Raw genomic sequence first — 26732 nt, forward strand, 5'->3', positions numbered from 1 at the left:
TGAACTTGAAATGACTGGAGTGGCTGCGCACACGCCCCATCAGCAGCTCCATTCATTTGGGAGGCCTCTATGGGTAGGGTCCCCTTTCTCGTGGGGGTTCCAGCGGTAGGACTCCCACCGATATTACCATGTTAACAATAATAATGAAGGCTGTCACCCCATTCCTCCTGCTGAACGTGCCCCTACGGTCTCTAAACTCCATCAGACAAAGGGATTCAAGACAAAACACATTTTACAAACAGTTGCTTTATTTGTCACTTTCTTTACATGTTATAACATTTACTTACATGTGTCCTTTGTAAGTACTGAGGGCCTGGAGTCAGTGTTACATTGGCTACAGGGGAGAGTGAATTCATAGAAACTTGTGATATTGCTGATTAAACCCGTAAAATGGAGCCAATGACAACAGCCCAAACCGCCCCATAAAAGCAAATGCTTGTGATAAATTGTTAACATGATGTTAAGAAGGGCAAAGAATAGGCTTTTAAAAAAGGGTTGGCCACCTTATGGCAAACCAACAAAAGGAAGCATACTTGCCTGCTGTAGACGCTGGTCCCAGTACCTTTGCTCCCCAGCCACCTTGCTCCGGTCTACCACTGTCAACATTTGCTTTGACACTGCTGCAGGCAATCGCTGGCCACAGCAGTGACTTGCTTCCCTTGAGTCATGTCAATTAGACATGTGACGCAAGTCACTGCTGCAGCCAGCGATTGTCTGCAGCAGCATCAAAGCAGACGTTGACAGCAGGGGACCTGAGCAAGGCAGCAGAGGCAGGGGAGTGAAGGAGCAGGTAAGTATGCTTCCCTTTACAGATCTGTCCGGGAGGGCGGTAGCCAACTCCTTCAAGTGTATCCGCCACTAAATAAATAAAACAAAACAAAAAAGGCAGCATAAATAATTTGCTGTGTAATTGATTCCACATGCACAGTAAAATCACCAGCCATGGTTAACCTAAGGCCTCATTCACCTGTCAGGGATTCACGGACAGCACACGTCCCCATTCATTTGATTGTATGTATTCACATATCAGTGTTTTAGCATGTTCTGTGGATCCGTGGCTTTAGCACGGAAGCATGCCCTTTTTCTTGTGTTTACGGATCGACCCTGTCCATTATAGTCTATGGGTCCATCAAAAAACAGACACTTAGACCAAACATGGATCCTTCACGGATCTCATCACGGACGTGTAAATGAGGCATAAATAGGAGCCGCACAGATCAGCCCCTAGTGGCGACAGTGGGTAGAACACAATTATTCAGCTCAGTAAAGCAGAAGATATTTTACAGTATATAGCACATGTCAGCATAACAAAAAGTACAGCATTTTTCATAGAAAAAAAATAAAATAAAACCATACAATAAAGATTACAGTTGGGGTTAAATTTGCTTGAGAAAGCCAACCTTAATGAAAAGGCAGAGATAGTACAGATACCGTACATTACAGAAATATACAAGCAGAACAAACAGCAGCTTGAATGTTCTGAGAAGCCAAGGCTTGTTCTCTTTCAGCATGGCCCGACGGTGCCGCTAGCCGCATGCGGCCAAGCCACGCCCACACACTTTAACCAATGGCCGCGCGATTATGCTGTAAAAGTGTGCAGCTAGTGGCTGCTGCAGGTGGGTGTAGACTGGCTGCATTCGTTCAACCGCACAGTTGGGCTGTACCCCTTTGTTTCCTGCTCCAAACTATCAAATATACAGTGAACCATCTGCAGGTCCTACGTATCCAACGCAAATTAAAAACACATCAATTAAAGTCCAAATTCCCAGTCCTCCAAAACTGAAGAGCTTTCCTAGTCCTTCTCTCCACTGGCCTAAATAAAAACGGTCCGCCCCAAAGCCGCCAAGGATGATGCTGGAAGAAAAGTACACATTTACTTTGGAAATATAAATAATATCTGTAATATAAAAGGTGTTCAGAATGTCATAGAATAAGCTATTTCAATGGAAATCATGGTCAGTATGCCACAGAACCTAAAACCAGTTATATAAAAGACAGTGGTAAAAGGATCTAGCGACCAGCGGCCATGACTTTCATTTTTCTTCTTAATTCAGCTATACGAGACATTGCATTTTCCAAGAAGAGTGGTTTTATTTTAGGAGCCATTTTGGGGTACATTAAGTGAATTAAGACTTTTTTTGGGGGGGGGGGGGAAGATAAAAAAAAATGCAATTTTAACATTAATTTTGTGGGATTTATTGTTATGACATTCACTGTGTCTTATAAGTAATATAACTTTATTCTGCGGGTCACTTTTTACACAATCTGTTTTTGTGTCGCTGCATTCCAAGACATAGCCTTATGAGGCCTAATATATTAGATTCCTCCGTAGGGATAATGGTTATCGTTATTCCTGTAGTGTGTAACAGGTATTGCTAGACAAGCGGCCTGCTTATTGTGTGATAAATATAGACTATGAACAAGAGGAAGAGTGTAAAATGGAAGTTTATTGATGTTTATGTGTGCGGTGTACAAGTGTTTGGGGTGACTTATTTGATACCGTGATTTTAGCGATGGTAATTGTCTGGCTCATAACATCAGCAGATTGCCTAATTTGGCTGGCTAAAATCACAGCCTGCTTTGCCGGGCCGAGGCATGCACACTGCAATGCACATTTTGGGCACGGCATCAATTCAACTAGTGCGCATGCGCCAGCCGGCGAAGCAGTGCGCAGGATCTCGGCCGGACCTAGGGATGATACAAGGGAATAGGAGGGCGTGCAAAGGAAGAGGGTGGGGGAGGAGTAATAGTTAAAAAGGCAGAGCAGCCTGGGCACCTACACACTGAACACCGCCCCCTGGGCACTTCCGAGTGCTCATTTGCATATGAAATAAACATAGTTTTTCCTGCTTCTGGATGTCTAAAGAAAATAACAAAAAGGTACCATTAGAATCATGTATAGGTGTGCTACAGCGCCATGTAAGTGCTGTATATGGTCATATAGTGGTGACAGACTCCCTTTAGGGTCCATTCACACGTCCTTTGTCTCTTTCCTGATCTGTTCCGTTTTTTTGCTGAACAGATCTGGACCCAGTCATTTTCAATGGGTCCTGAAAAAAAAAAAATTCGGACAGCTCAATGTCAGATTTTTTTTCAGGACCCATTGAAAATGAATGGGTCCAGATCTGTTCCGCAAAAAACTGAACAGATCAGGAAAGAGACAAAGGACGTGTGAATGGACCCTAAAGGTTATAGCTCCAGATGTAGAGGAGCTAATCCTGTAATCCTGTCTTGTTTGAAAGCTAACAATCTATATTTTAAAACAAGACATGAAGGGTTAAAGCAGCGCTCCCCCCTCCCCCTGCAGCCAGACATCTGCTCTAGTTTAACAGTTAGGTCCTTTTCTTAGGCTAGGGCTACACAACGTCTATGGTGACGCACTGCGACACGACAGTCATAAAAAAAAAAAAAAAAAAAAAAAAAAAAAAATAGATTTTTCTGTGACTGTCGCGTTGCAGTGCGACACCATAGACTATCATTATAGAAATTGTCGTTGTGTAGCCCTAGCCTTAAAGTATTATCAACTCAGACTCTCATGGCAGAGATGAGAATAACTTGAGTAAAACATCTAAGCAGGCTGCACTCCGCTGTTTTTGTAATTCCCACAGCAGTAAATTGCTTTGCTATGCTGTTTGTGTACTTCCCATTCACTGCTATGGAAACAGCAGTGTGCAGCTCGTTTGGCTGTTTCCATAACTCACCCTACCTCAAGCTGGCGCTTATTCAAATTACTCCCATCTGGGCCTTGAAAGGCTGAGATGGAAATATAACCCTTTAAATAGACCCTCTCTCCATGAAAATGCAGTGTAATATGAGAGGACCAGGTTACAGAACAGGAGGAGCTGAGCAGAATGATATATAGTACTATGGGAAAAGATTCTGTAAGATTCATTAATGTAATTTCCTGCTCATTCTGGGCTTTTAAGTCAAGGAGGTGGTCCTATCAGCGATTGACAGATATCCCTGTATACACTCATGCAGGGAAGGCTGTCAATCACTGGTAGGATAGCCTTCTTGACTTCAAAGCCCAGAATGAGCAGGAACTTAAAGGGGTTGTCTCACTTTGGCAAATGGCATTTATCGGGTAGAGGAAGTTAATACAAGGCACTTACTAATTTATTGTGATTGTCCATATTGCCTCCTTTGCTGGCATGTCAGGGCATGGGATCACTCAGTAAAATAGAGGGCACCGGCATGCGCGAGACTTCGGAAAGCGAAGCCAAATTGCGGGCTGTCACTCAAAAGCAAGTGTTACCTTGACTTGAAGCAAGGAAGCCGTTGCCCCCTTGACTTCAAGCTGACATGCAAATTAGCGCGGATGGAGGATAAAAGATCGGTTTCTGACCTTATGCAGCATCGGACTACAGGATGAAAAGTATGATTAGTATCACACTGCGGGCTACCCTGAGGTACTGCTGGCGGCTTTACATGCATTTAGGAGGTGACAGGTTCCCTTTCATTCATTTTTCCATCACATCTAGGGCAGGATCTACCACTCGTGTGCGCCTATTTGTGCTCCCATGGTCCTGGCCACCAGCGCTTTTTCCTATAGTGTGCGAGCACGACCACCGCTGCTGGATTAAAGGGTGGTCGTAACCATGGAAATGCGCAGCATATAAAAGTGATGGAAAAATGAATTAAGCCAGCAAAGGAGACAATATATAGACAACCACAATACATTAGTAAGTGCCTTATAGTAACTTTCTCAGCAGGATAAATGTCATTTGCTAAAGTAAGACAACCCCTTTAAATAGATGAGATACAGATTTATACTAGATCATTTCCCATAAAATTATATATATATATATATATATATACATATATATACACACATATACACACATATACACACTACACACACACACCAAAAGTTTGGACACCTCATTCAAAGAGTTTTCTTTATTTTCATGACTATGAAAATTGTAGATTCACACTGAAGGCATCAAAACTATGAATTAACACATGTGGAATTATATACATAACAAAAAAGTGTGAAACAACTGAAAATATGTCATATTCTAGGTTCTTCAAAGTAGCCACCTTTTGCTTTGATTACTGCTTTGCACACTCTTGGCATTCTCTTGATGAGCTTCAAGAGGTAGTCACCTGAAATGGTCTTCCAACAGTCTTGAAGGAGTTCCCAGAGATGCTTAGCACTTGTTGGCCCTTTTGCCTTCACTCTGCGGTCCAGGTCACCCCAAACCATCTCGATTGGGTTCAGGTCCGGTGACTGTGGAGGCCAGGTCATCTGGCGCAGCACCCCATCACTCTCCTTCATGGTCAAATAACCCTTACAGAGCCTGGAGGTGTGTTTGAGGTCATTGCCCTGTTGAAAAATAAATGATGGTCCAACTAAACGCAAACCGGATGGAATAGCATGCCGCTGCAAGATGCTGTGGTAGTCATGCTGGTTCAGTATGCCTTCAATTTTTAATAAATCCCCAACAGTGTCACCAGCAAAGCACCCCCACACCATCACACCTCCTCCTCCATGCTTCACGGTGGGAACCAGGCATGTAGAGTCCATCCGTTCACCTTTTCTGCGTCGCACAAAGACACGATGGTTGGAACCAAAGATCTCAAATTTGGACTCGTCAGACCAAAGCACAGATTTCCACTGGTCAAATGTCCATTCCTTGTGTTCTTTAGCCCAAACAAATCTCTTCTGCTTGTTGCCTGTCCTTAGCAGTGGTTTCCTAGCAGATATTCTACCATGAAGGCCTGATTCACACAGTCTCCTCTTAACAGTTGTTCTAGAGAGGTGTCTGCTGTTAACCTGCGATTTCTGAGGCTGGTGACTCGGATGAACGTATCCTCCGCAGCAGAGGTGACTCTTGGTCTTCCTTTCCTGGGGCGGTCCGCATGTGAGCCAGTTTCTTTGTAGCGCTTGATGGTTTTTGTGACTGCACTTGGGGACACTTTCAAAGTTTTACCAATTTTTCGGACTGACTGACCTTCATTTCTTAAAGTAATGATGGCCACTCGTTTTTCTTTACTTAGAATTTGTATTATGGCAAGAAAAAAGCAGCTAACAGTCTATTCAGTAGGACTATCAGCTGTGTATCCTACAACACAACTGATTGTTCCAACCCCATTTATAAAGGTAAGAAATCCCACTTATTAAACCTGACAGGGCACACCTGTGAAGTGAAAATCATTTCAGGTGACTACCTCTTGAAGCTCATCAAGAGAATGCCAAGAGTGTGCAAAGCAGTAATCAAAGCAAAAGGTGGCTACTTTGAAGAACCCAGAATATGACATATTTTCAGTTGTTTCACACTTTTTTGTTATGTATATAATTTGTAACATGTGTTAATTCATAGTTTTGATGCCTTCAGTGTGAATCTACAATTTTCAAAGTCATGATAATAAAGAAAACTTATATATACACATACACACACAGTTGCAAGAAAAAGTATGTGAACCCTTTGGAATGATATGGATTTCTGCACAAATTAGTCATAAAATGTGATCTGATCTTCATCTAAGTCACAACAATAGACAATCACAGTCTGCTTAAACTAATAACACACAAAGAATTAAATGTTACCATGTTTTTATTGAACACTCCATGTAAACATTCACAGTGCAGGTGGAAAAAGTATGTGAACCCTTGGATTTAATAACTGGTTGAACCTCCTTTGGCAGCAATAACTTCAACCAAACGTTTGCTGTAGTTGCAGATCAGACGTGCACAACGGTCAGGAGTAATTCTTGACCATTCCCCTTTACAGAACTGTTTTAGTTCAGCAATATTCTTGGGATGTCTGGTGTGAATCGCTTTCTTGAGGTCATGCCACAGCATCTCAATCGGGTTGAGGTCAGGACTCTGACTGGGCCACTCCAGAAGGTGTATTTTCTTCTGTTTAAGCCATTCTGTTGTTGATTTACTTTTATGCTTTGGGTCGCTGTCCTGTTACAACACCCATCTTCTGTTGAGCTTCAGCTGGTGGACAGATGGCCTTAAGTTCTCCTGCAAAATGTCTTGATAAACTTGGGAATTATTTTTTCCTTCGATTATAGTAATCCGTCCAGGCCCTGACACAGCAAAGCAGCCCCAAACCATGATGCCCCCACCACCATACTTCACAGTTGGGATGAGGTTTTGATGTTGGTGTGCTGTGCCTCTTTTTCTCCACACATAGTGTTGTGTATTTCTTCCAAACAACTTTGGTTTCATTTGTCCACAGAATATTTTGCTAGTACTGCTGTGGAACATCCAGGTGCAAACTGTAAACGTGCAACAATTTTTTTTGGACAGCAGTGGCTTCCTCTGTGGTATCCTCCCATGAAACCAATTCTTGTTTACCGTTTTACGTATCGTAGATTCACTAACAGGGATGTTAGCATATGCAAGTGACTTTTGTAAGTCTTTAGCCGACACGCTAGGATTCTTCTTCACCTCATTGAGCAGTCTGCGCTGTGCGGCCACTCCTAGGGAGGCATCATTCACATCAGGCAATGCTTCTTGTGAAAAGCAAACCCAGAACTGGTGTGTGTTTTTTATAGTGCAGGACAGCTGTAACCAACACCTCCAATCTAATCTCATTGATTGGACTCCAGTTGGCTGACACCTCACTCCAATTAGCTCTTGGAGATGTCATTAGTCTAGGCCAGTGTTTCCCAACCAGTGTGCCTCCAGCTGTTGCAAAACTACAACTCCCAGCATGCCTGCACAACCAAAGGCTGTCCGGGCATGCTGGGAGTTGTAGTTTTGCAACAGCTGGAGGCACACTGGTTGGGAAACACTGGTCTAGGCTAGGGGTTCACATACGTTTTCCACCTGCACTGTGAATGTTCACATGGTGTGTTCAATAAAAACATGGTAACATTTAATTCTTTGTACGTTATTAGTTTAAGCAGACTGATTGTCTATTGTCTTGACTTAGATGAAGATCAGATCACATTTTATGACCAATTTAGGGCCCTTTCACACTTGCGTTGGCCGGTTCCGGCATAGAGTTCCGTCGTCGGGGCTCTATGCCGGAACAATCCTGATCAGGATTATCCTAATGCATTCTGAATGGAGAGAAATCCGTTCAGGATGCATCAGGATGTCTTCCGTTCCGGAGCGGAACGTTTTTTGGCCGGAGAAAATACCGCAGCATGCAGTACTTTTTGCTCCGGCCAAAAATCCTGAACACTTGCCGCAAGGCCGGATCCGGAATGAATGCCCATTGAAAGTCATTGATCCGGATCCGGCCTTAAGCTAAACGTTGTTTTGGCGCATTGCCGGATACGACGTTTAGCTTTTTCTGAATGGTTACCATGGCTGCCGGGACGCTAAAGTCCTGGCAGCCATGGTAAAGTGTAGCAGGGAGCGGGGGAGCAGCATACTTACCGTCCGTGCGGCTCCCGGGGCGCTCCAGAGTGACGTCAGGGCGCCCCATGCGCATGGATGACGTGATCGCATGTACACGTCATCCATGCGCCTGGGGCGCTCTGACGTCATTCTGGAGCGCCCCGGGAGACGCACGGACTGTAAGTATGCCGCTCCCCCGCTCCCTGCTACTACAATGGCAACCAGGACTTTAAAAGCGTCCTGGCTGCCATAGTAACACTGAAAGCATTTTGAAGACGGATCCGTCTTCAAATGCTTTCCGTACACTTGCGTTTTTCCGGATCCGGCGTGTACCTCCGGCAAGTGGAGGACACGCCGGATCCGGACAAGGCAAGTGTGAAAGGGCCCTTATGCAGAAATCCATATCATTCCAAAGGGTTCACATACTTTTTCTTGCAACTGTATAATCTCTATCTCAGATACCATGTTCAATATGACAAGTTCCCTTAAGGACATGGCTTATTTTGGACTTCAGGAAGTGGTGAATTGTTATTATTTTTTACATCTCCGTCTCTTAAAAAAGTCATTTGAGGGCGTGTTTTTGTGTATTTAACAGAACTATTCTGGGAGTACTTTTCATAAATTGTATACATTTTTGGGGGAGGGTGATTTTTGGGTAACAAAACAGCAATTCTACCTTTTTTGAGATTTTTCTTTTATGTTTATTGTGTGGCATAAGGGACATGGCAACTTTATTCTGCGGGTTCGTATGATTACACCAATACCAGATTGCTAGGTTTTTTTTTTTTTGTTTTTTTTTTCTTCTTACTTTAGCACAAAAACCTGCATTTTTTAAAATAATTGTGTTGCTGCATTTAAAGAGCAATAAAAATTTTAGGTCGACAGGCTTGTGTTTTGCAAGATAAGTTGTAGTTGTCATTGGTGTCATTTTGGGGTACATACGATTTTTGGATCATTTTCTATTGTGGTTTTAGTGAGGCTGAATAAACAAAATTAAACAAAAAAATTCAGTGTTTTGTGCCAGATACTGAAAAAACAGACATACCAACCTTTGGCAAAGCCTAAAAGGCATTAATTGGAATTGCTACATGGGAGGCCTTAGGATACCATAAAAGCCCTCCTCGACCCATATTGGTGAGGGCAGGGCAACAGGGTAAGAAAGAGAACCCCTTCAATCTCTCTAACCATTCAAATGCTGAGGTATCTAAGAGGTTAAACTGCCTAGATTAAGGTTGTTTGCTGATCAAGTAAATCCATTTTAACCACTTCAGCCCCCCTAGCTGAAACCCCCTTCATGAGCAGAGCACTTTTTACACTTCGGCACTACACTACTTTCACCGTTTATCGCTCGGTCATGCAACTTACCACCCAAATGAATTTTACCTCCTTTTCTTCTCACTAATAGAGCTTTCATTGGGTGGTATTTTATTGCTGCTGACATTTTTACTTTTTTTGTTATTAATCGAAATGTAATGATTTTTTTGCAAAAAAATGACATTTTCCACTTTCAGCTGTAAAATTTTGCAAAAAAAACGACATCCATATATAAATTTTTCGCTAAACTTATAGTTCTACATGTCTTTGATAAAAAAAAAAATGTTTGGGCAAAAAAAAAAATGGTTTGGGTAAAAGTTATAGCGTTTACAAACTATGGTACAAAAATGTGAATTTCCGCTTTTTGAAGCAGCTCTGACTTTCTGAGCACCTGTCATGATTCCTGAGGTTCTACAATGCCCAAACAGTAGAAAAACCCCACAAATGACCCCATTTCGGAAAGTAGACACCCTAAGGTATTCGCTGATGGGCATAGTGAGTTCATAGAACTTTTTATTTTTTGTCACAAGTTAGCGGAAAATGATGATGATTTTTTATTTTTATTTTTTTCTTACAAAGTCTCATATTCCACTAACTTGCGACAAAAAATAGAAAATTCTAGGAACTCGCCATGCCCCTCACGGAATACCTTGGGGTGTCTTCTTTCCAAAATGGGGTCACTTGTGGGGTAGTTATACTGCCCTGGCAATTTAGGGGCCCAAATGTGTGAGAAGAACTTTGCAATCAAAATGTGTAAAAAATGACTGGTGAAATCCGAAAGGTGCACTTTGGAATATGTGCCCCTTTGCCCACCTAGGCTGCAAAAAAGTGTGACACATCTGGTATCGCCGTACTCAGGAGAAGTTGGGGAATGTGTTTTGGGGTGTCATTTTACATATACCCATGCTGGATGAGAGAAATATCTTGGCAAAAGACAACTTTTCCCATTTTTTTATACAAAGTTGGCATTTGACCAAGATATTTTTCTCACCCAGCATGGGTATATGTAAAATGACACCCCAAAACACATTCCCCAACTTCTCCTGAGTACGGCGATACCAGATGTGTGACACTTTTTTGCAGCCTAGATGCGCAAAGGTGCCCAAATTCCTTTTAGGAGGGCATTTTTAGACATTTGGATCCCAGACTTCTTCTCACACTTTCGGGCCCCTAAAAAGCCAGGGCAGTATAAATACCCCACATGTGACCCCACTTTGGAAAGAAGACACCCCAAGGTATTCAATGAGGGGCCTGGCAAGTTCATAGACATTTTTTTTTTTTGCATAAGTTAGCGGAAATTGATTTTTTTTGTTTTTTTCTCACAAAGTCTCACTTTCCGCTAACTTAGGACAAAAATTTCAATCTTTCATGGACTCAATATGCCCCTCACGGAATACCTTGGGGTGTCTTCTTTCCGAAATGGGGTCACATGTGGGGTATTTATACTGCCCTGGCTTTTTAGGGGCCCTAAAGCGTGAGAAGAAGTCTGGAATATAAATGTCAAAAAATGTTTACGCATTTGGATTCCGTGAGGGGTATGGAGAGTTCATGTGAGATTTTATTTTTTGACACAAGTTAGTGGAATATGAGACTTAGTAAGAAAAAACAAAAACAAACAAAAAATTTCCGCTAACTTGGGCCAAAAAAATGTCTGAATGGAGCCTTACAGGGGGGGGGGGGTGTGATCAATAACAGGGGGGTGATCACCCATATAGACTCCCTGATCACCCCCCTGTCACTGATCACCCCCCCTGTCACTGATCACCCCCCCTGTCACTGATCACCCCCCCTGTCACTGATCACCCCCCCTGTAAGGCTCCATTCAGACGTCCGTATGATTTTTATGGATCCATGGATCGGATCCGCAAAAATCATGCGGACGTCTGAATGGAGCCTTACAGGGGGGTGATCAGGGAGTGTATATGCGTGATCACCCGCCTGTCATTGATCACCCCCCTGTAAGGCTCCATTCAGACGTCCGCATGTGTTTTGCGGATCCGATCCATGTATCCGTGGATCCGTAAAAATCATACGGACGTCTGAACGGAGCCTGACAGGGGGGTGATCAATGACAGGGGGGGTGATCAGGGAGTTTATATGGGGTGATCATGGGTGATCAGGGGTTCATAAAGGGTTAATAAGTGACCGGGGTGGGGGGGGGTGTAGTGTAGTGTAGTGTTTGGTGCTACTTTACTGACCTACCTGTGTCCTCTGGTGGTCGATCCTAACAAAAGGGACCACCAGAGGACCAGGTAGCAGGTATATTAGACGCTGTTATCAAAACAGCGTCTAATATACCTTTAGGGGTTAAAAAAAAAATCACATCTCCAGCCTGCCAGCGAGCGATCGCCGCTGGCATGCTGGAGATCCACTCGCCTACCTTCCGTTCCTGTGAGCGCGCGCGCCTGTGTGCGCGCGTTCACAGGAAATCTCGGCTCTTGCGGGAGGACGCGTATATGCGTCCACCCAGAAGAGCAGGGCCGCCGGCAGGACGCAATCCTGCGTACGGCGGTCCTGGAGTGGTTAAAGGGCATCTGCCAGCAGATTTGTACCTATGAAGCTGATTGACCAGTTACCTGTGCGCTTGACAGCTGAAGCTGCTCTGTGTTGGTCCCATGTTCATAAAATTAAGTTTTAATATATGCAAATGAGCCTCTAGGAGCAACGGGGGCGTTGCTGTTACACCTAGAGGCTCCACTTTCTCTGCAACTGCAGTTCCCCCTTTGACAGCCACGATGACGTTTACATTGCCTGGCTGTCAAAAAGCAGAGGGCGCAGCAGTTGCAAAGAGAACTCAGCCTTTAGGTGTAATGGCAATGCCCCCATTGCTCCTAGAGGTTCATTTGCATATATTAAAACGTTTCTCCCTGCCAATGCGGGCACATATGGATATGGGAACAACACAGATGGCAACGCGGTTTCTTATTACCTTTGCTGAGATCCATCCTGTTTTGGGCAAAAAAAAAAAATGTATGAAGATGACACAGCACATGGGATTTACATGTATGTTTATGTCTAATGCTATTCTAACACTGGCTGAATTTGGAGTGCAGCCCTCAGATGGAGGCCCCATAATACAGCAGGTTGACCATCACTGATTTGAAAAGCAGAACAACAAATAGTTGGTTTCACTGAAAACGGAAACTGGGGGCATGGGAACTCAGGAGCACGAGACAAAACATCCACATCGCAATGTCCTTGGAGAGATCCATTTGCTCAGTCTCAGTGATATACGTGTCCTTGTCTACTCTCTTATTTTTGTTTCCCTGCTTACATATATCAGATACAAACTGCAGTCCCAAACACCGCATTTCTGACTCATTGCTTTAGTTAAAGCTCCTTTATCTACCTTTCTCATAATAAGCCGCAGAGATGAAACCGAACAGAACATGCGGCAGATATTACCTGAGAGTAAGGGCCGTGGACCACTTGTAGCCTCCTGTCCAGTTACAGTACACCTTCTTAAGAAATATGCGGTTACCTGCAAAAGAAACATTTCCCAATAGGTCTGCCAGCAGTTCCAGAGCAAATTGTCTGCACATATACACCCCTTACTTATTCTTTATATAGTATTTAGCTGCTTCTTTGCTTTTCTACATGGGAATTGCACTAATTCAGTTACAATGCTCATATGGGAGATCAAGCTTTTTAGTCCCTGCAATGATGGACACTTCTGGTTATTACAGCAGAAAAAACACAATAGTTAGGCTCAATGATATATTTCAGTTTTTAGTGAGGGAAGGTATTAAAGGGGTTCTTCCATTACTAATGTAAAATATGAAATCATATAGTACATGACAACATCTTTCTAACAAAGCTAGAACCAGCCCTGTACCTCCCATGGATCCAGAGATCTTCCCATTCAATGCTCTGCTAGATTAATATCAAGCTGACAGAGCAAGGGGAGTGTCTTTTCTGCTGTAGCTAAGGAGCGTGTCTCAGCTCTCCCTATCACAGCTCAAGGGGAGTGTCTTTTCTGCTGTAGCTAAGGAGCGTGTCTCAGCTCTCCCTATCACAGCTCAAGGGGAGTGTCTTTTCTGCTGTAGCTAAGGAGCGTGTCTCAGCTCTCCCTATCACAGCTCAAGGGGAGTGTCTTTTCTGCTGTAGCTAAGGAGCGTGTCTCAGCTCTCCCTATCACAGCTCAAGGGGAGTGTCTTTTCTGCTGTAGCTAAGGAGCGTGTCTCAGCTCTCCCTATCACAGCTCAAGGGGAGTGTCTTTTCTGCTGTAGCTAAGGAGCGTGTCTCAGCTCTCCCTATCACAGGCTCAGGAGCCAGTTGAAGGATGAAACTGAGCATGTGTGACCTTCTCAGTGACCGGGTCAAAGAAATAATAATAATAATAATAATAATAATATGTAGGCGACGCTATACAGATACATTATATTAAATAAGGCCTCATGCACACGACCGTTGTGTGCATCCGTTGTTCCGTTTTCCGTGATTTTCTGCGGACCCATTGACTTTCAATGGGTCCGTTGAAAACTCGGAAAATGCACCGTTTGTCATCCACGTCCGTGATCCATGTTTCCTGTCCATCAAAAAAATAAGACCTGTCCTATTTTTTGGACGGACAACGGTTCGCGGACCCATTCAAGTCAATGGGTCCGTGAAAAAACACGGATGCACACAAAATTGTAATCCGCGTCCGTGATCCGTGTCCATTTTTTTCCTATCATTTTCAAGGCAAACTTGACTTAGATTTTTTTTTTCACTTTTCTGGTCTGGTGAACCTCCAAAAATCAAGGAAGACACACGGAAGAAAAAAAACGGACACCGATCACGGAACCCCGTTTTGCAGACCATGAAAAAATACTGTCGTGTGCATGAGGCCTAACTCAGTGGCTCTGCTAAATGTTTGATTACATGCAAATACAAAAGTATTCAGATCCAGGTGCTGTTTTGCAAACACTAGAATATTTTTTGTGGGACAACCCCTTTAAAGGCATACTTTCAGTGAAAATGATAAATTGGACCCAAGCCTGGTTTTAGCTAAAATATGCTACATGTGCGATTGTAGCCTCAGATCCTCCTTTGTAAACCCTCGACCCATTGTTCTACATACCTAATTCACAAACAGGAAGCTGTTTGCATTGTCTGCCATGCTACATATCTGGTAGAGCTGCAGTCTGGTCATGGTCACTGACTACAAGTTTTCTAGCTCATATTACCCTTCCTCCCTATCCTTTAAAGGGGTTGTCCAGGTTCAGAGCCGACCCAGGACATATCCCCTTCTTCCCCCCCAGATGGCCCCCCTGATATAACATTTCATGCTCCAATGCTCTCCCTTTCCCTGAGCTGCATTGCGCAGGGTAAGGGCTGTTTTGTTTATGTTTTTACATTGCTAGGCAGAGGCTTCCACCTAGCAGTGTTCCTGGTGACATCTCCGGCACTAACGGGCAGACTTTAGCGCTATCCTAAGTGGGTTTACAGGCTAGGATAGCACTAAAGCCTGCCCATTAGTGCCGCTGATGTCACCAGGCTCACTGGTAGGCGGAAGCCTTCACCTAGCATTCCCATGGTGAGACCCGGTACATCATCGGATCTGCTGATAAAGTCTTTGCCCTGCGCGATTCAGAGCAGGGCAAGGTAGAGCATTGGAGCAAAATTCCATTTACCCAACAACAAACACAAAAAAAGGGAAATTATTTGTAGAAGCGGTGCAGTGCAATTAGAACTGCTTGTCCCATTCAAGTGAACCTGACGAGCAGCTGCAATTACACAGTACTGCCACTGCAAAGGAGACAGCATGCAGGTAATTTTGAAGAGGAAGCAGTGCTCACACACTTCTTCAAATGGCTGATTGGCAGGTGTGTCGGGAGACGGACCCCACCAATGTGGTACTGATCACCTATCCTGAGGATAGGTCATCACAATTATAGCACTGCACAGGTGAATGTCAACTTCCTTATCGGGGTAAAATTTTGCAAGCCTCTTGCATGAATAATAAAGTTGGTGCATTTTTTCAATTTTTAGGCTTATAAATTGGAAACAAAAAGCTTTTCACATTTTAGCATTTTTTTTTCCTGTTAATGTCTTGGCGTAGCTACTTAGAAAAGAATGTATCGCAATGCAGAAACTTACCTAAACAGTGGACGTGATCCTTTACTGTGCATGTCGCATTGTAACGCTGCCGCGGACAGGATACAGTCATGCAGATACTAGAATTGGATTTACTACACTCATACTCCGATGGAGGGAGTTGCCAGCAAAATTGACAAGTCATGTTCATAGTGAAATTTTCTTGTCTTTGATGATTGTCATCCTGTGTATAAAACAAAACGTGAGCAGCGGACAAAGAAAACTAACACTTGATGTCACTTTACATGGCCCCATGTGGCAAGCGATTGTTGAGAAGGAGGTGTTCCTTCATAACAATAGCCTGCTCGTCAGTGAAGGAGACCACTGCAATTACATGCAGCGATCTCCTCCACAGTATGAGGAGTGATCACTGATGCCATTGCTAGTCCTCATACAGAATCATTTTTGCCTACAGCCTGATCTGCTGCCAGCAAACGATGATTTAGGTGCCAGCACGAAAGATCTTATTACCCAATGAACTAGCGTTTCACTCGCTCATGGGGTAGCCGACAGCACGAACTAATGCTCGTTAGTGATAATCTACCCTCATATCGGGTGGGCCCTTAATTGTTAATCCAAACACAAAAGTTTACGTCTATGGCACTAAACCGGCCAGTTCTCAATGGGATCACAAAAAAAAAACCACATATATCAATGTTACCTGAACACAGCGGGCACCACTTTCTATTAAAAACACTTTACTGAACTGCATTACTCAGTACACAATGCTGTGTATGTAATAGAGTCAGACTCTAATATAGCAGCATAGAAATCCATATTCAAAGTAAATGTACTTAAAAAGGGTTTCCCCACAAACACATCCTCGTCCAAATCTTATTGGCGAGGGTCCATCTGCCAGTACCCCCACAGATCATGAGACTGGGCTACTGCGTTTCCCTCATCTGACTGGAGTGGTAGTCACAAATATCCACGGTCACACCATTAGACCTCATGCACACGACAGTGACGCGTTTTTTGTTTTTTTTTGGTCCGCAAACTGCAGTTTGCGGAATGAAACGGGCGCCGGCAATATAATTGCCTATTCTTGTCCGCAAATCGCGGACAAGAATAGGACTTTTTTTTTTTTTTTGCAGGGCCGCAGAACGGAGTCACGGATGCGGACAGCACATGGAGTGCTGTCCGCATCTTTTGCGGCTCCATTGAAATTAATGGGTCCGCATCCGAGCCGCCAAAACGGCGGCTCGGATGCGGACCCAAACAACGGCCGTGTGCATGAGGCCTTAGACTGTATGGGACTGCTGGAGATAGTCAAGTGCAGTGCTCGTGATCTGGCGCCACCAATCAGACAATCATCCTCTATACCAGGCATCCTCAAACTGCGGCCCTCCAGCTGTTGCAAAACTACAACTCCCAGCATGCCCGAACAGCCTACAGGTATCAGCCTACAGCAGGGCATTGTGGGAGTTGTAAAACTACAACAGCTGGAGGGCCGCAGTTTGAGGATGCCTGCTCTATACTGTGGATAGGGGAGAGTGGTTCATGGGAAAGCCCTTTTTAGATCTGGGAGGAGTGTAGCTGAATTCCATTCACTTACCACACACATAACCTGAGGTTTGGCTTTACAGTCAAAAGTGACAGACTTGTCGTAGATACAAGAGTAATTTGTATTACAAGTCATACAATCTGCTGGCAATTTGCTGCAAAGTCCATTGCTTGGACATCTGAAGAGGTAGTCCGGAATGGCTGTCGTTTCTGAAATAGAAATGATATATCTTAGAACAGGTCCGGACCGGGAATAAAAAGCGGCCCGGGTGCACATGCCCCCCCAGCCCAAATACAATATCTCCCACCACAATCACAGAAACTGAGATTTAGCTTTATCCTTTGTCCCATAAAGGGGTATTCTGGTTATAACAAGTTATCCTCTATCCACAGGAGAGGGGATAACTATCAGATTGGTGGGGTTCCTACCACTAGCATCTTCACCAATCAGGAGAATGGGGGCCCCGTACCCTGTGAAGCCCCCCTGAAATGGACGAAGCGGCTGGTCGGAAATGAGCACCGCTGCTCCATTCATTTCTATGGGAAACCATACAGGCACCAAGATATCCAAATATACTGCCATACAGTGACCACGGAATGGCCACAGGCACTGCAGAGTACAGAGAGCATGCGACATTATTAACAGTGCACAAAGACACGCGACACTCTCCTGACATACTTGTATTACCCACAATATAACAATTCTGGAGCATCTTTATGTTTTTTATAACTCACCATTGTGTTGTTCCTTCTGGAAATGTATGACATTTACAACTGTGTGTTACCACTCTCCGTGCCCCTAAATACTGAGTGTCCAGTCATCGCTGACAGTATCAGACTGGGTCGGGACACATCTCATATATCGGGATGAGTGTCTGTATAAATTTTCCTTCCCGATATTTGGCCTGTGTAAAAGGTGCCAGGGATCACGCGATGAACAAGTAAACGCCCATTCAATGGGCGATTGTGTTCTTCTGCTGGCACCAAAGATCATTGTTCCTGAGGAGCAGATCGTCTTGAGAAACTAGTGGTTTGCTGCGCCGGAACAATGGTTTTCTATGGGGACAAGCAATCACTTGTCCCCATGCAGCAGCGGTGAGTGCATCTCCGCTGACAGGCAATTATTGGGAACATCTGGACCCTTCACTATAATTGCTTTACACATTGTGTAATAAGACCCTAAGGCCTCTTTCAGACGGGCGTTGCGGGAAAATGTACGGGTGCGTTGCGGGAAAATGTACGGGTGCGTTGCGGGAAAATGTACGGGTGCGTTGCGGGAAAATGTACGGGTGCGTTGCGGGAACTCACCTTAGTTCAGTTGATCGCGCAGCCCGGCTTCTCGTCTGTCTCCTTTGCTGAACAGGACCTGTGGTGAGCATTCATTGCAGGAACAGGACCTGTGGTGACGTCACTCCGGTCATCACATGATTCATCACCATGGTAAAAGATCATGTGATGACCGGAGTGACGTCACCACAGGTCCTGTTCAGCAAAGGAGACAGACGAGAAGCCGGGCTGCGCGATCAACTGGACTAAGGAGAGTTAATTTTTTTTTTTTTTTTTTTTATCCCCTCCAGCGCTATTTTACTATGCATTCTGTATTCAGAATGCTATTATTTTCCCTTATAACCATGTTATAAGGGAAAATAATAATGATCGGGTCTCCATCCCGATAGTGTCCTAGCAACCGTGTGTGAAAATCGCACCGCATCCGCACTTGCTTGCGATTTTCACGCAACCCTATTAATTTCTATGGGGCCTGCGTTACGTGAAAAATGCAAGAGGAGCATGCTGCGATTTTCCTGATGAGTGAAAAATCACCGCTCATGTGAACAGCCCCATAGAAGTTCAACTCACGCATCGCATCCGCGCGGAATACTCTACTCGCCCGTGTGAAAGGGGCCTAACACTCCATTGTCAATTAGGGCTACACCGAGACTTTTGGAAACACTTTCATTAATTTGAATCAAGTGGTAGTTGCAGCACACAAGACTGCATACCACTTGTGAATTGCTGTGTACTGTTGAAGCTCCATAGTTAATGGTCTTTGTGTAGGCCAGGCATTATTCCTACATTTCCAGGAGCAATAACAGAAGCACATCATAGAACAGAGTACATGCTCCACAATTATCGCTGCATACAGTGTACCCAGGCAACTGCAAAGGCAATTCAAGCAAACCATTCCATATGTGTGCAACCATATGAATGGATAGCCTACACAAGCCACATACAAGGAGCGCACACACCAGAGATAAGGTGACCAAAAATTAAAAAAAGGCGAATCGCATATTTAATTTTTTTCTGTTACGGCATTCACCGCATAGGAGATATTTTTTATATTTTAATAGTTCTGACTTTTTTGGACACGGCGTTACCTAATATGTTTACTTTTTTATATGGAAAATTAGGAAAGGGGGCGATTTAAACTTTTAATATTTTGGTGTTTTTTTTTATTTATTTAAAAATGATTAGCCACCTTAGCCGAGGACGGTACGCCAAGGCGCACACACACACACACACACACACACACTAGACAAGCTGTATACACGGAATGCACATTTGACACATGCAGCAAACACACTAGACACATGCCACACACACTCCACACATGCCATATACACAGCGCACAGGCACATGCTATATAAACGCTACTTACACATTAGGCACATGCAGCTTACATGAACTGACACATTAGACACATGCCATTGATTGGAAACATGTCACACACAGCAGAGACATCTGAACATACTGCACTGAGACCACATACAGTACATATGCTATACACATGCCACTCACATCTGACACACGCTGTGCACAGAAACTTAGACACATATGACACATTGCAGACAAGAAAAGTCATTTCTAGTAATGGAAGTGAGAAATATGGGGAATGTACACGGAAGGCGTCTGTATTTTGCAGATCAGTGGTTTGCAGATTGTAACACGGACATGTGCATGAGGCCCTACTGTACTAAATGACCATGGGATCCAGCAGTTGGCCTGCTGCCTTGAGCAGAAGAAAGGACACATGTTCCTCAGCTCAAGCAAGAGAAGTAAGGCGAGGAGCCATGACTCGTGTGGCTGGAAGTCAGCGCAGAGGTCCACTCAGAGCTTTAGCGCTGCACACACATAGGCTGGATTCACACGTCCGTAGAACATGGTCCTTGTGATACCAGCCTGGATTTCTTCTGAGTGCAGGAGCACACGGCGTCATAGCAACCAATGACGCCGTGCGCTCCTGCACTCAGAATGAATCCAGGCCGGTATCACACGGACGGTGTTCCACAGACGCGTGAATCCAGCCATAGGTGGATTTAACAGATGGGTGGGGTGACCTGTATGAGCGGTCCCACCAGAATTCTGCCTAGGCAGGCCTTAAAATAAATGTACAATATATCAATTACTGCAGAGCATCACCTGAATAAAATTTTTTTTTTAGATAAGGCTACTCTCACACTCGGGTTTGGTGCGGATCTGTCATGGATCTGCACAGACGGATCCACACCGATAATACAACCGCATGCATCCGTTCAGAACGGATCAGTTTGTATTATCTTTAACATAGCCAAGACGGATCCGTCTTGAACACCATTGAAAGTCAATGGAGGACGGATCAGTTTTCTATTGTGCAAGATTGTGTCAGTGAAAATGGATCCCTCCCCATTGACTTACATTGTGTGCCAGGACGGATCCGTTTGGCTCAGTTTCATCAGACGGACACGAAAACGCTGCAGGCAGCATTTTGGTGTTCTCCTCAAGAGCAGAATAGAGACGGAACGGAGGCAAACTGATGCATTCTGAGCAGATCCTTATCCATTCAGAATGCATTAGGGCAAAACTGATCCGTTTTGGACCGCTTGTGAGAGCCTGAACACATCTCACAAACAGAAAACCAAAACACCAGTGTGAAAGTAGCCTCAAAGGGAGTGATTTGCCCCTGCCGGGTTGCTTCCATAAAGCCAATACCCAATGTACGGAGCTGTGCTGTTGTGGTGCCTGGTTCTGAAAACATCTGACTGGGGACTCCCAGATCTAATATTGATGACCTGTCCTCCATAGTAAACTACTAGAAAACCCCTTTAATTCACAGTTCAAATCCGTTGTGAGAGACAACACAGACTGTCCACTCACTGAGGGATCCGGTAACATTTGGCCCATAAAAGTCTATGGAGACTGGAGGGGAGGAGGCAGTGCGAGTAGCTGAAGGGAGACAGAAGCAGACACTGCTGAAGGTTTAAGTAAGTTTTGGGTCTCTCCCCAGTGCTGGATTCATAGATACACTACTCTGTACCATTGGTATAATCTTTCATGGTGCTGCTGCTTATAAGGATGTGCTACAGAGAGAGGGGAGTGTATGGGAGACATGATAACCCGCTATTGTGCTAAAAAGTACAACGTAGCCTTAGGGCTTGTGCACATAAGCAATTTTCCCGTGCAAGTGCCGTCCGTGTTCATGCCAATGGACACATCTTTGTCTGTTCTGTCAGTGAAAAAAAATCTGATGCTTCAGTGTGCTTCAGCAAAGTTCAGTTATTGTTCACTGACTCAATGACTTGAATGGGCAAGTTCTGTGTGAAAACCAAAATATAAGGTAGGCTGCATTTTTCACACAGAGCAGTAAAGTCTGAGAAAAGAAACCCATGTGCATTAACGCAATGACTTCAATGGATCAGTTTTCACTGGGGGTGCTTGCGTTTTTAGGGTCCATGCACACAAATGCGTGACTTTCACTCTCAGGTGCGCTCCGTGGTTAAAACTGCAAGCACCAGAAGTGAAATGGGCACTGCATGGTGGGATTACGCACTACAGAGTAGTATTTGTTCGCTGGTAAGCCATGGCATCACCACAGACTGGTTAGTGAGCCCAAATACAAAATGTTTGAGAAGCTCTTCCCAAAACCACCATAGTAAGTGATATTAACCCCTCCACTATATGAGAACACTAGGAAAGCTCTCATTAGTATCGTTGCCCTTGTATATATGTCCTCATAGTGGCAAAAAAAACAACAACACCCTCAACCACTTACCTGCACAGGTACACTCGCTATCCCTGACCAGGATCGTGTCGTGATGTCACATCATGTGACGTCACCAGGCTGTGCGAGTCAAGTTCCTCCAGTGAGGAGCAAGTGTCCCTACTCAAGCAAGTGGTTGAGGTGTAATTTATTTTTCATTTTTTTTAATTTCAACTCCTGAATGGCTTTTTTTGCAGTGTACCCATTTTTTATATCCGTTAGACAGGTGTACTCCTGTCTATCGGCCGTTAAAAATTGGGCCATGATTTTCAGTAGGCTCCATCTGGCCGTGAAGCGGCCAAAAATAGGTCATTTACAATTTTTTGACTGTCGCTATTCAGTGACCATTAAAAAAAAAAAACGGCCACGTGAACAGCTACATTGATATGAATTGGCTCAGGAAACATCAGTTTTTTTTTCACTATTGTGTAAATGTAGCCTTATAACCGTGGCTGGATGAGAAATGTGGTACAGGGATAGACACTTTTGTCTAGCTTTATGCTAACTATTGGTTGGCTTAATTTGAAAAACAATATAAATTACACAATATGTCCGAGGCTCACCAGTCTATGGACTGGAGCACAGCCCACCAACTACCTATTGATGTTGTAATATATAGTACAGAAAAAAGAGAATAGCCGGCTTAGTCAATTTGCATACACTTTACAAAATTAATACATATACATTCTAATAAAAAATCATAATCATAAAAACAATTTTTCCATTATAAAGTTATTCAAAACACATTCTCGATCCCTTTCACGCATAAAACCTTTAACCGCCGAGTGAGATCCGCATTTTACACTGACAAAAATTATAAACGCACTACACTTTCGGTTTTGCTCCCATTTTGCATGAGCTAAACTCAAATATGGATGTACTGCCAAATTCTCTGAAACGCCTTTGGAGACGGCTTATGGTAGAGAAATGAACATTCATTGCACGGGCAACGGCTCTGGTAGACATTCCTGCAGTCAGCATGCCAATGCACGCTCCCTCAAACGTTGTAACATCTGTGGCATTGCCCTGTGTGATCAAACTGCACATTTCAGAGTGGCCTTTTATTGTGGGCAGTCTAAGGCACACCTGTGCAATATTCATGCTGCCTAATCAGCACCTTGATATGCCACACCTGTGAGGTGGGATGGATAATCTCAGCAAAGCAGAAGTGCTCACTAACAGAATTAGACAGGTTTGTGAACAATATTTGAGAGTAATGGGTATTTTGTATATGTACAAAATGTTTCATATCTTTGAGTTCAGCTCATGCAAAATGGGAGCAAAACCAAAAGTGTTGCATTTATATTTCTGGTCAATGTAAATACCTAAAGGGACCGAGAATGTGTTTTGAATAACTTTATAATGGAGATAATAATAATAATGATAAAAATCATAAAAACTATCAGAATGTATATGCATTAATTTGGTAAAGTGTATGCAAATTGGCTGTGAGCCGGCTATTCTCCGTTTTCTGTATTAATTTGAGACAGGATTTTATGCCAGAATTGTTGCATCTTAGGCCACAACTCATTTCAATGAAACTCTGCCCTAGTTCTTACTAAGCCCTGTCCCCTCTTCAAACAAGTCGGAACAGAGGTGTAGAAATCCTAGTTACACCAATGCGGCACTTTTTAGACTAATTTTGGGCACGAGGTATTAAATCTAGTTCTCTTTTTTGCTCATTTGTGTTGTCTACACCTAGCTAGGTCCTGTAGTCAGGTGTGTGTAATAGTAGAGTAGCATAAAAATAATTACCAAGTACTCTGATGCTCTGGACCATGGTGGAAGAGGAAGGCTGGTCTTTTACAGCTTGTGCCATTGCTTGAGGGTGCTCAAAACTCAAGGATCCTGGCAAAAAATAAAAAATAAATTAGAAATTGAATGTCAAGATAGGAAAGCAAATTCAATACATTCATATTTTACTGTGAAACAGAAAAAGGGAAGGCGTAGCTGTTTACACCAAAACCTATTCCCTAACGTTTAAAGGGGTTGTCCACTTTTCACCATTGATGACCTATCATCAGGCTAGGTCATCAATATCAGACTGGAGGGGGTCCAACTCCTAGCACCCTCGCCGATCAGCTGTTTGAAGAGAAATCAGCGCTCGTACAAGTGCTGCTTTCTCTGCTCTATTTACCTGCTCGCTGTTGCAACTGCAGTAGCAAGCAGAGTAATTACAAGTACGGCGTCACCATTTATTCCTGTGGGATGGCTCTGTCGTATTCACTTGGACAGAGCCGAGATTCGGACCCGGCCGATCCGATATTGATGACCTATCCTGAGAACATCCTAGGTCATCAATAGTAAAAAGCGGACAACCCGTTTAAACGTTAGGGATTAGGTTTTGGTGTAAAAAGCTACGCCTTCTCCTTTTCAAAGTATAATACAGATGTACTGAATTTGCTTTTATTTTTATACCCTCTCCCACCCTGCACGACCTATGGAGAAATCCATACTTGCCTGATCCCTGATGCTCAGTTCTGGCTCACTGGCCATGTTCACTGGACTTCTGGTCTCAATCTGCAAAGTTCCTGCAGGGACAGGGTCACGTGCGCCACTGCAGCCAATGACAGGTGCATACATTCCACATACATTTTTTGCATACTCTTCTGTCCCGATTGGGTGAATCAGTCAAACCTAGAGCACCTACACATTGTATTGGCCAGGTGAGCCACCAGCAAACCGTTTTCAATGATGGGTCTTGGCAGTAACATGTCCCCAAGCGGCACATGACCCAGCAGAGTCACCCCGAGGCCGGTCATTGATGCTCGTTGCCCCATACATGCAGGAAATTAACAGAAAAGGACCAGAAGTCCAGTCACAACAACCAAAGAACCGGAACCGAGTGGCAGAGGAAGAGAGTATGGATTTCTCCAAAGGTCGTCCTGGGGGGGGGGGGGGGGGGGGGTGCAGATTTATAAAAAAAAAAACACTGAACCCCTCTGTTCCCGCTACATTGTCGGCCTTGTGGACAGCAAACAGCATCACGGATGCAGAACGAAGACATTTAACCACGTGTTCCATTTTTTTGCAGTGTGGACGGATCACAGACCCATTAAAGATGAATGGGCCTGCATCAGCCACACAGATCATGCTCGTGCATTGGGGACCACAATTTGCAGCCCCCAATGCACAGAACATGCGGCACACAAACACTTATGATGTGTAACCCCCAAAGTCTTCAGGCGAGCATTGGGTTGGACACCAGCCTTGTGAACTCCTGCTATACAGGTCCGTGATTATTAATTGGCATGTGTTTTCTGCCTAACATATTGTATTGTACTCTGAGTAATTTGTTACTCATCTTAGGTGGAATTTCTGCATTTCTGTTACACTACCAGATTTTGAAAGATACTTCCCCCTGTGCATTGCAAAGACCTCTGGGACACAGTAAGGTTTTCTCACTGCATTCAGTTTTCTTTGCTCAGCAAAGCACCTGCTAAACTAGAGGTTGGACCCCTGGGATCACAAAGTGATGGCATACAGCCATCATATTATGACAAAACCCCATCCGAAAGCCAGTGTAACTGTATGCACAGCTCTGGTGTGCTCCCATGATCAGCTGTGGGGATAACCAGCCTCTGGGGGCTCACCGGTCTACATGACATGGCAGCTGTGGGGATAACCAGCCTTTGGGGGCTCACCAGTGTACATGACATGGCAGCTGTGGGGATAACCAGGGGGCTCACCAGTCTACATGGCATGGCAGCTGTGGGGATAACCAGGGGGCTCACCGCTCTACATGGCCTGGCAGCTGTGGGGATAACCAGGGGGCTCACCGCTCTACATGGCAGCTGTGGGGATAACCAGGGGGCTCACCGGTCTACATGGCAGCTGTGGGGATAACCAGCCTCTGGGGGGGCTCACCGATCTACATGACATGGCAGCTGTGGGGATAACCAGGTGGGCTCAATGGGCTACATGACACGGCAGCTGTGGGGATAACCAGGGGGCTCACCGGTCTACATGGCCTGGCAGCTGTGGGGATAGCCAGCCTCAGGGGGCTCACTGGTCTACACGGCATCTGTGGGGATAACAAGCCTCTGGGGGGCTCACTGGTCTACATGGCCCGGCAGCTGGGGGGATAGCCAGCCTCTGGGGGCTCACCGGTCTACATGGCCCGGCAGCACATGGCTTTCAGGGTGACTACTTCCCCTTTATCTAGGACATCTATTACGGCTGCATTTTGTGGGGGCTCACGTACACTGCACTAGTAATGGACCAGCACACTGACACTACAACCCTCCCTGTATACCTCTCATAGTGACAGCTGCACCGCCCTTACTGCACATAGTGGAGAACAGACAAGCGGATGACCGGAGGCAGCTGTCTGCCCTGACACTCACCACGACCGGAGAAAACATACAGCTGCGACAGGAACAGGACTACACGGAACAGCCTCTTCAGCACAGTTAAGGTCGCCATGTTGCTCACCCTCCTCTGTATTGCGCATCCTCGGCCAAGTGCAGACTCGCCACCCTGCGTTCCAAGTCTCGCAGTCACTTTTAGCTCCGCCCACAC

The 26732-nt window shown here is 44.6% G+C and overlaps 1 protein-coding gene across 1 annotated transcript; it reads right to left on the minus strand.

Moving 5' to 3' along the window:
* Positions 1-228: 228 nt before the first annotated feature.
* Positions 229-26688, minus strand: TM2D3 (TM2 domain containing 3). The gene is made up of 6 exons (XM_044283305.1): positions 26558-26688; positions 23967-24059; positions 17250-17407; positions 15698-15878; positions 13022-13097; positions 229-1854 (listed from the first exon to the last, which is right to left on the minus strand). Exons 1-6 carry the CDS (start codon positions 26634-26636, stop codon positions 1689-1691), a joined length of 753 nt encoding a protein of 250 aa, XP_044139240.1. The 5' UTR covers positions 26637-26688; the 3' UTR covers positions 229-1688.
* Between the last annotated feature and the right edge of the window lie 44 nt (positions 26689-26732).

This window comes from Bufo gargarizans, chromosome 2 (assembly GCF_014858855.1).
Source record: "Bufo gargarizans isolate SCDJY-AF-19 chromosome 2, ASM1485885v1, whole genome shotgun sequence".
Taxonomy (NCBI): Eukaryota; Metazoa; Chordata; class Amphibia; order Anura; family Bufonidae; genus Bufo; species Bufo gargarizans.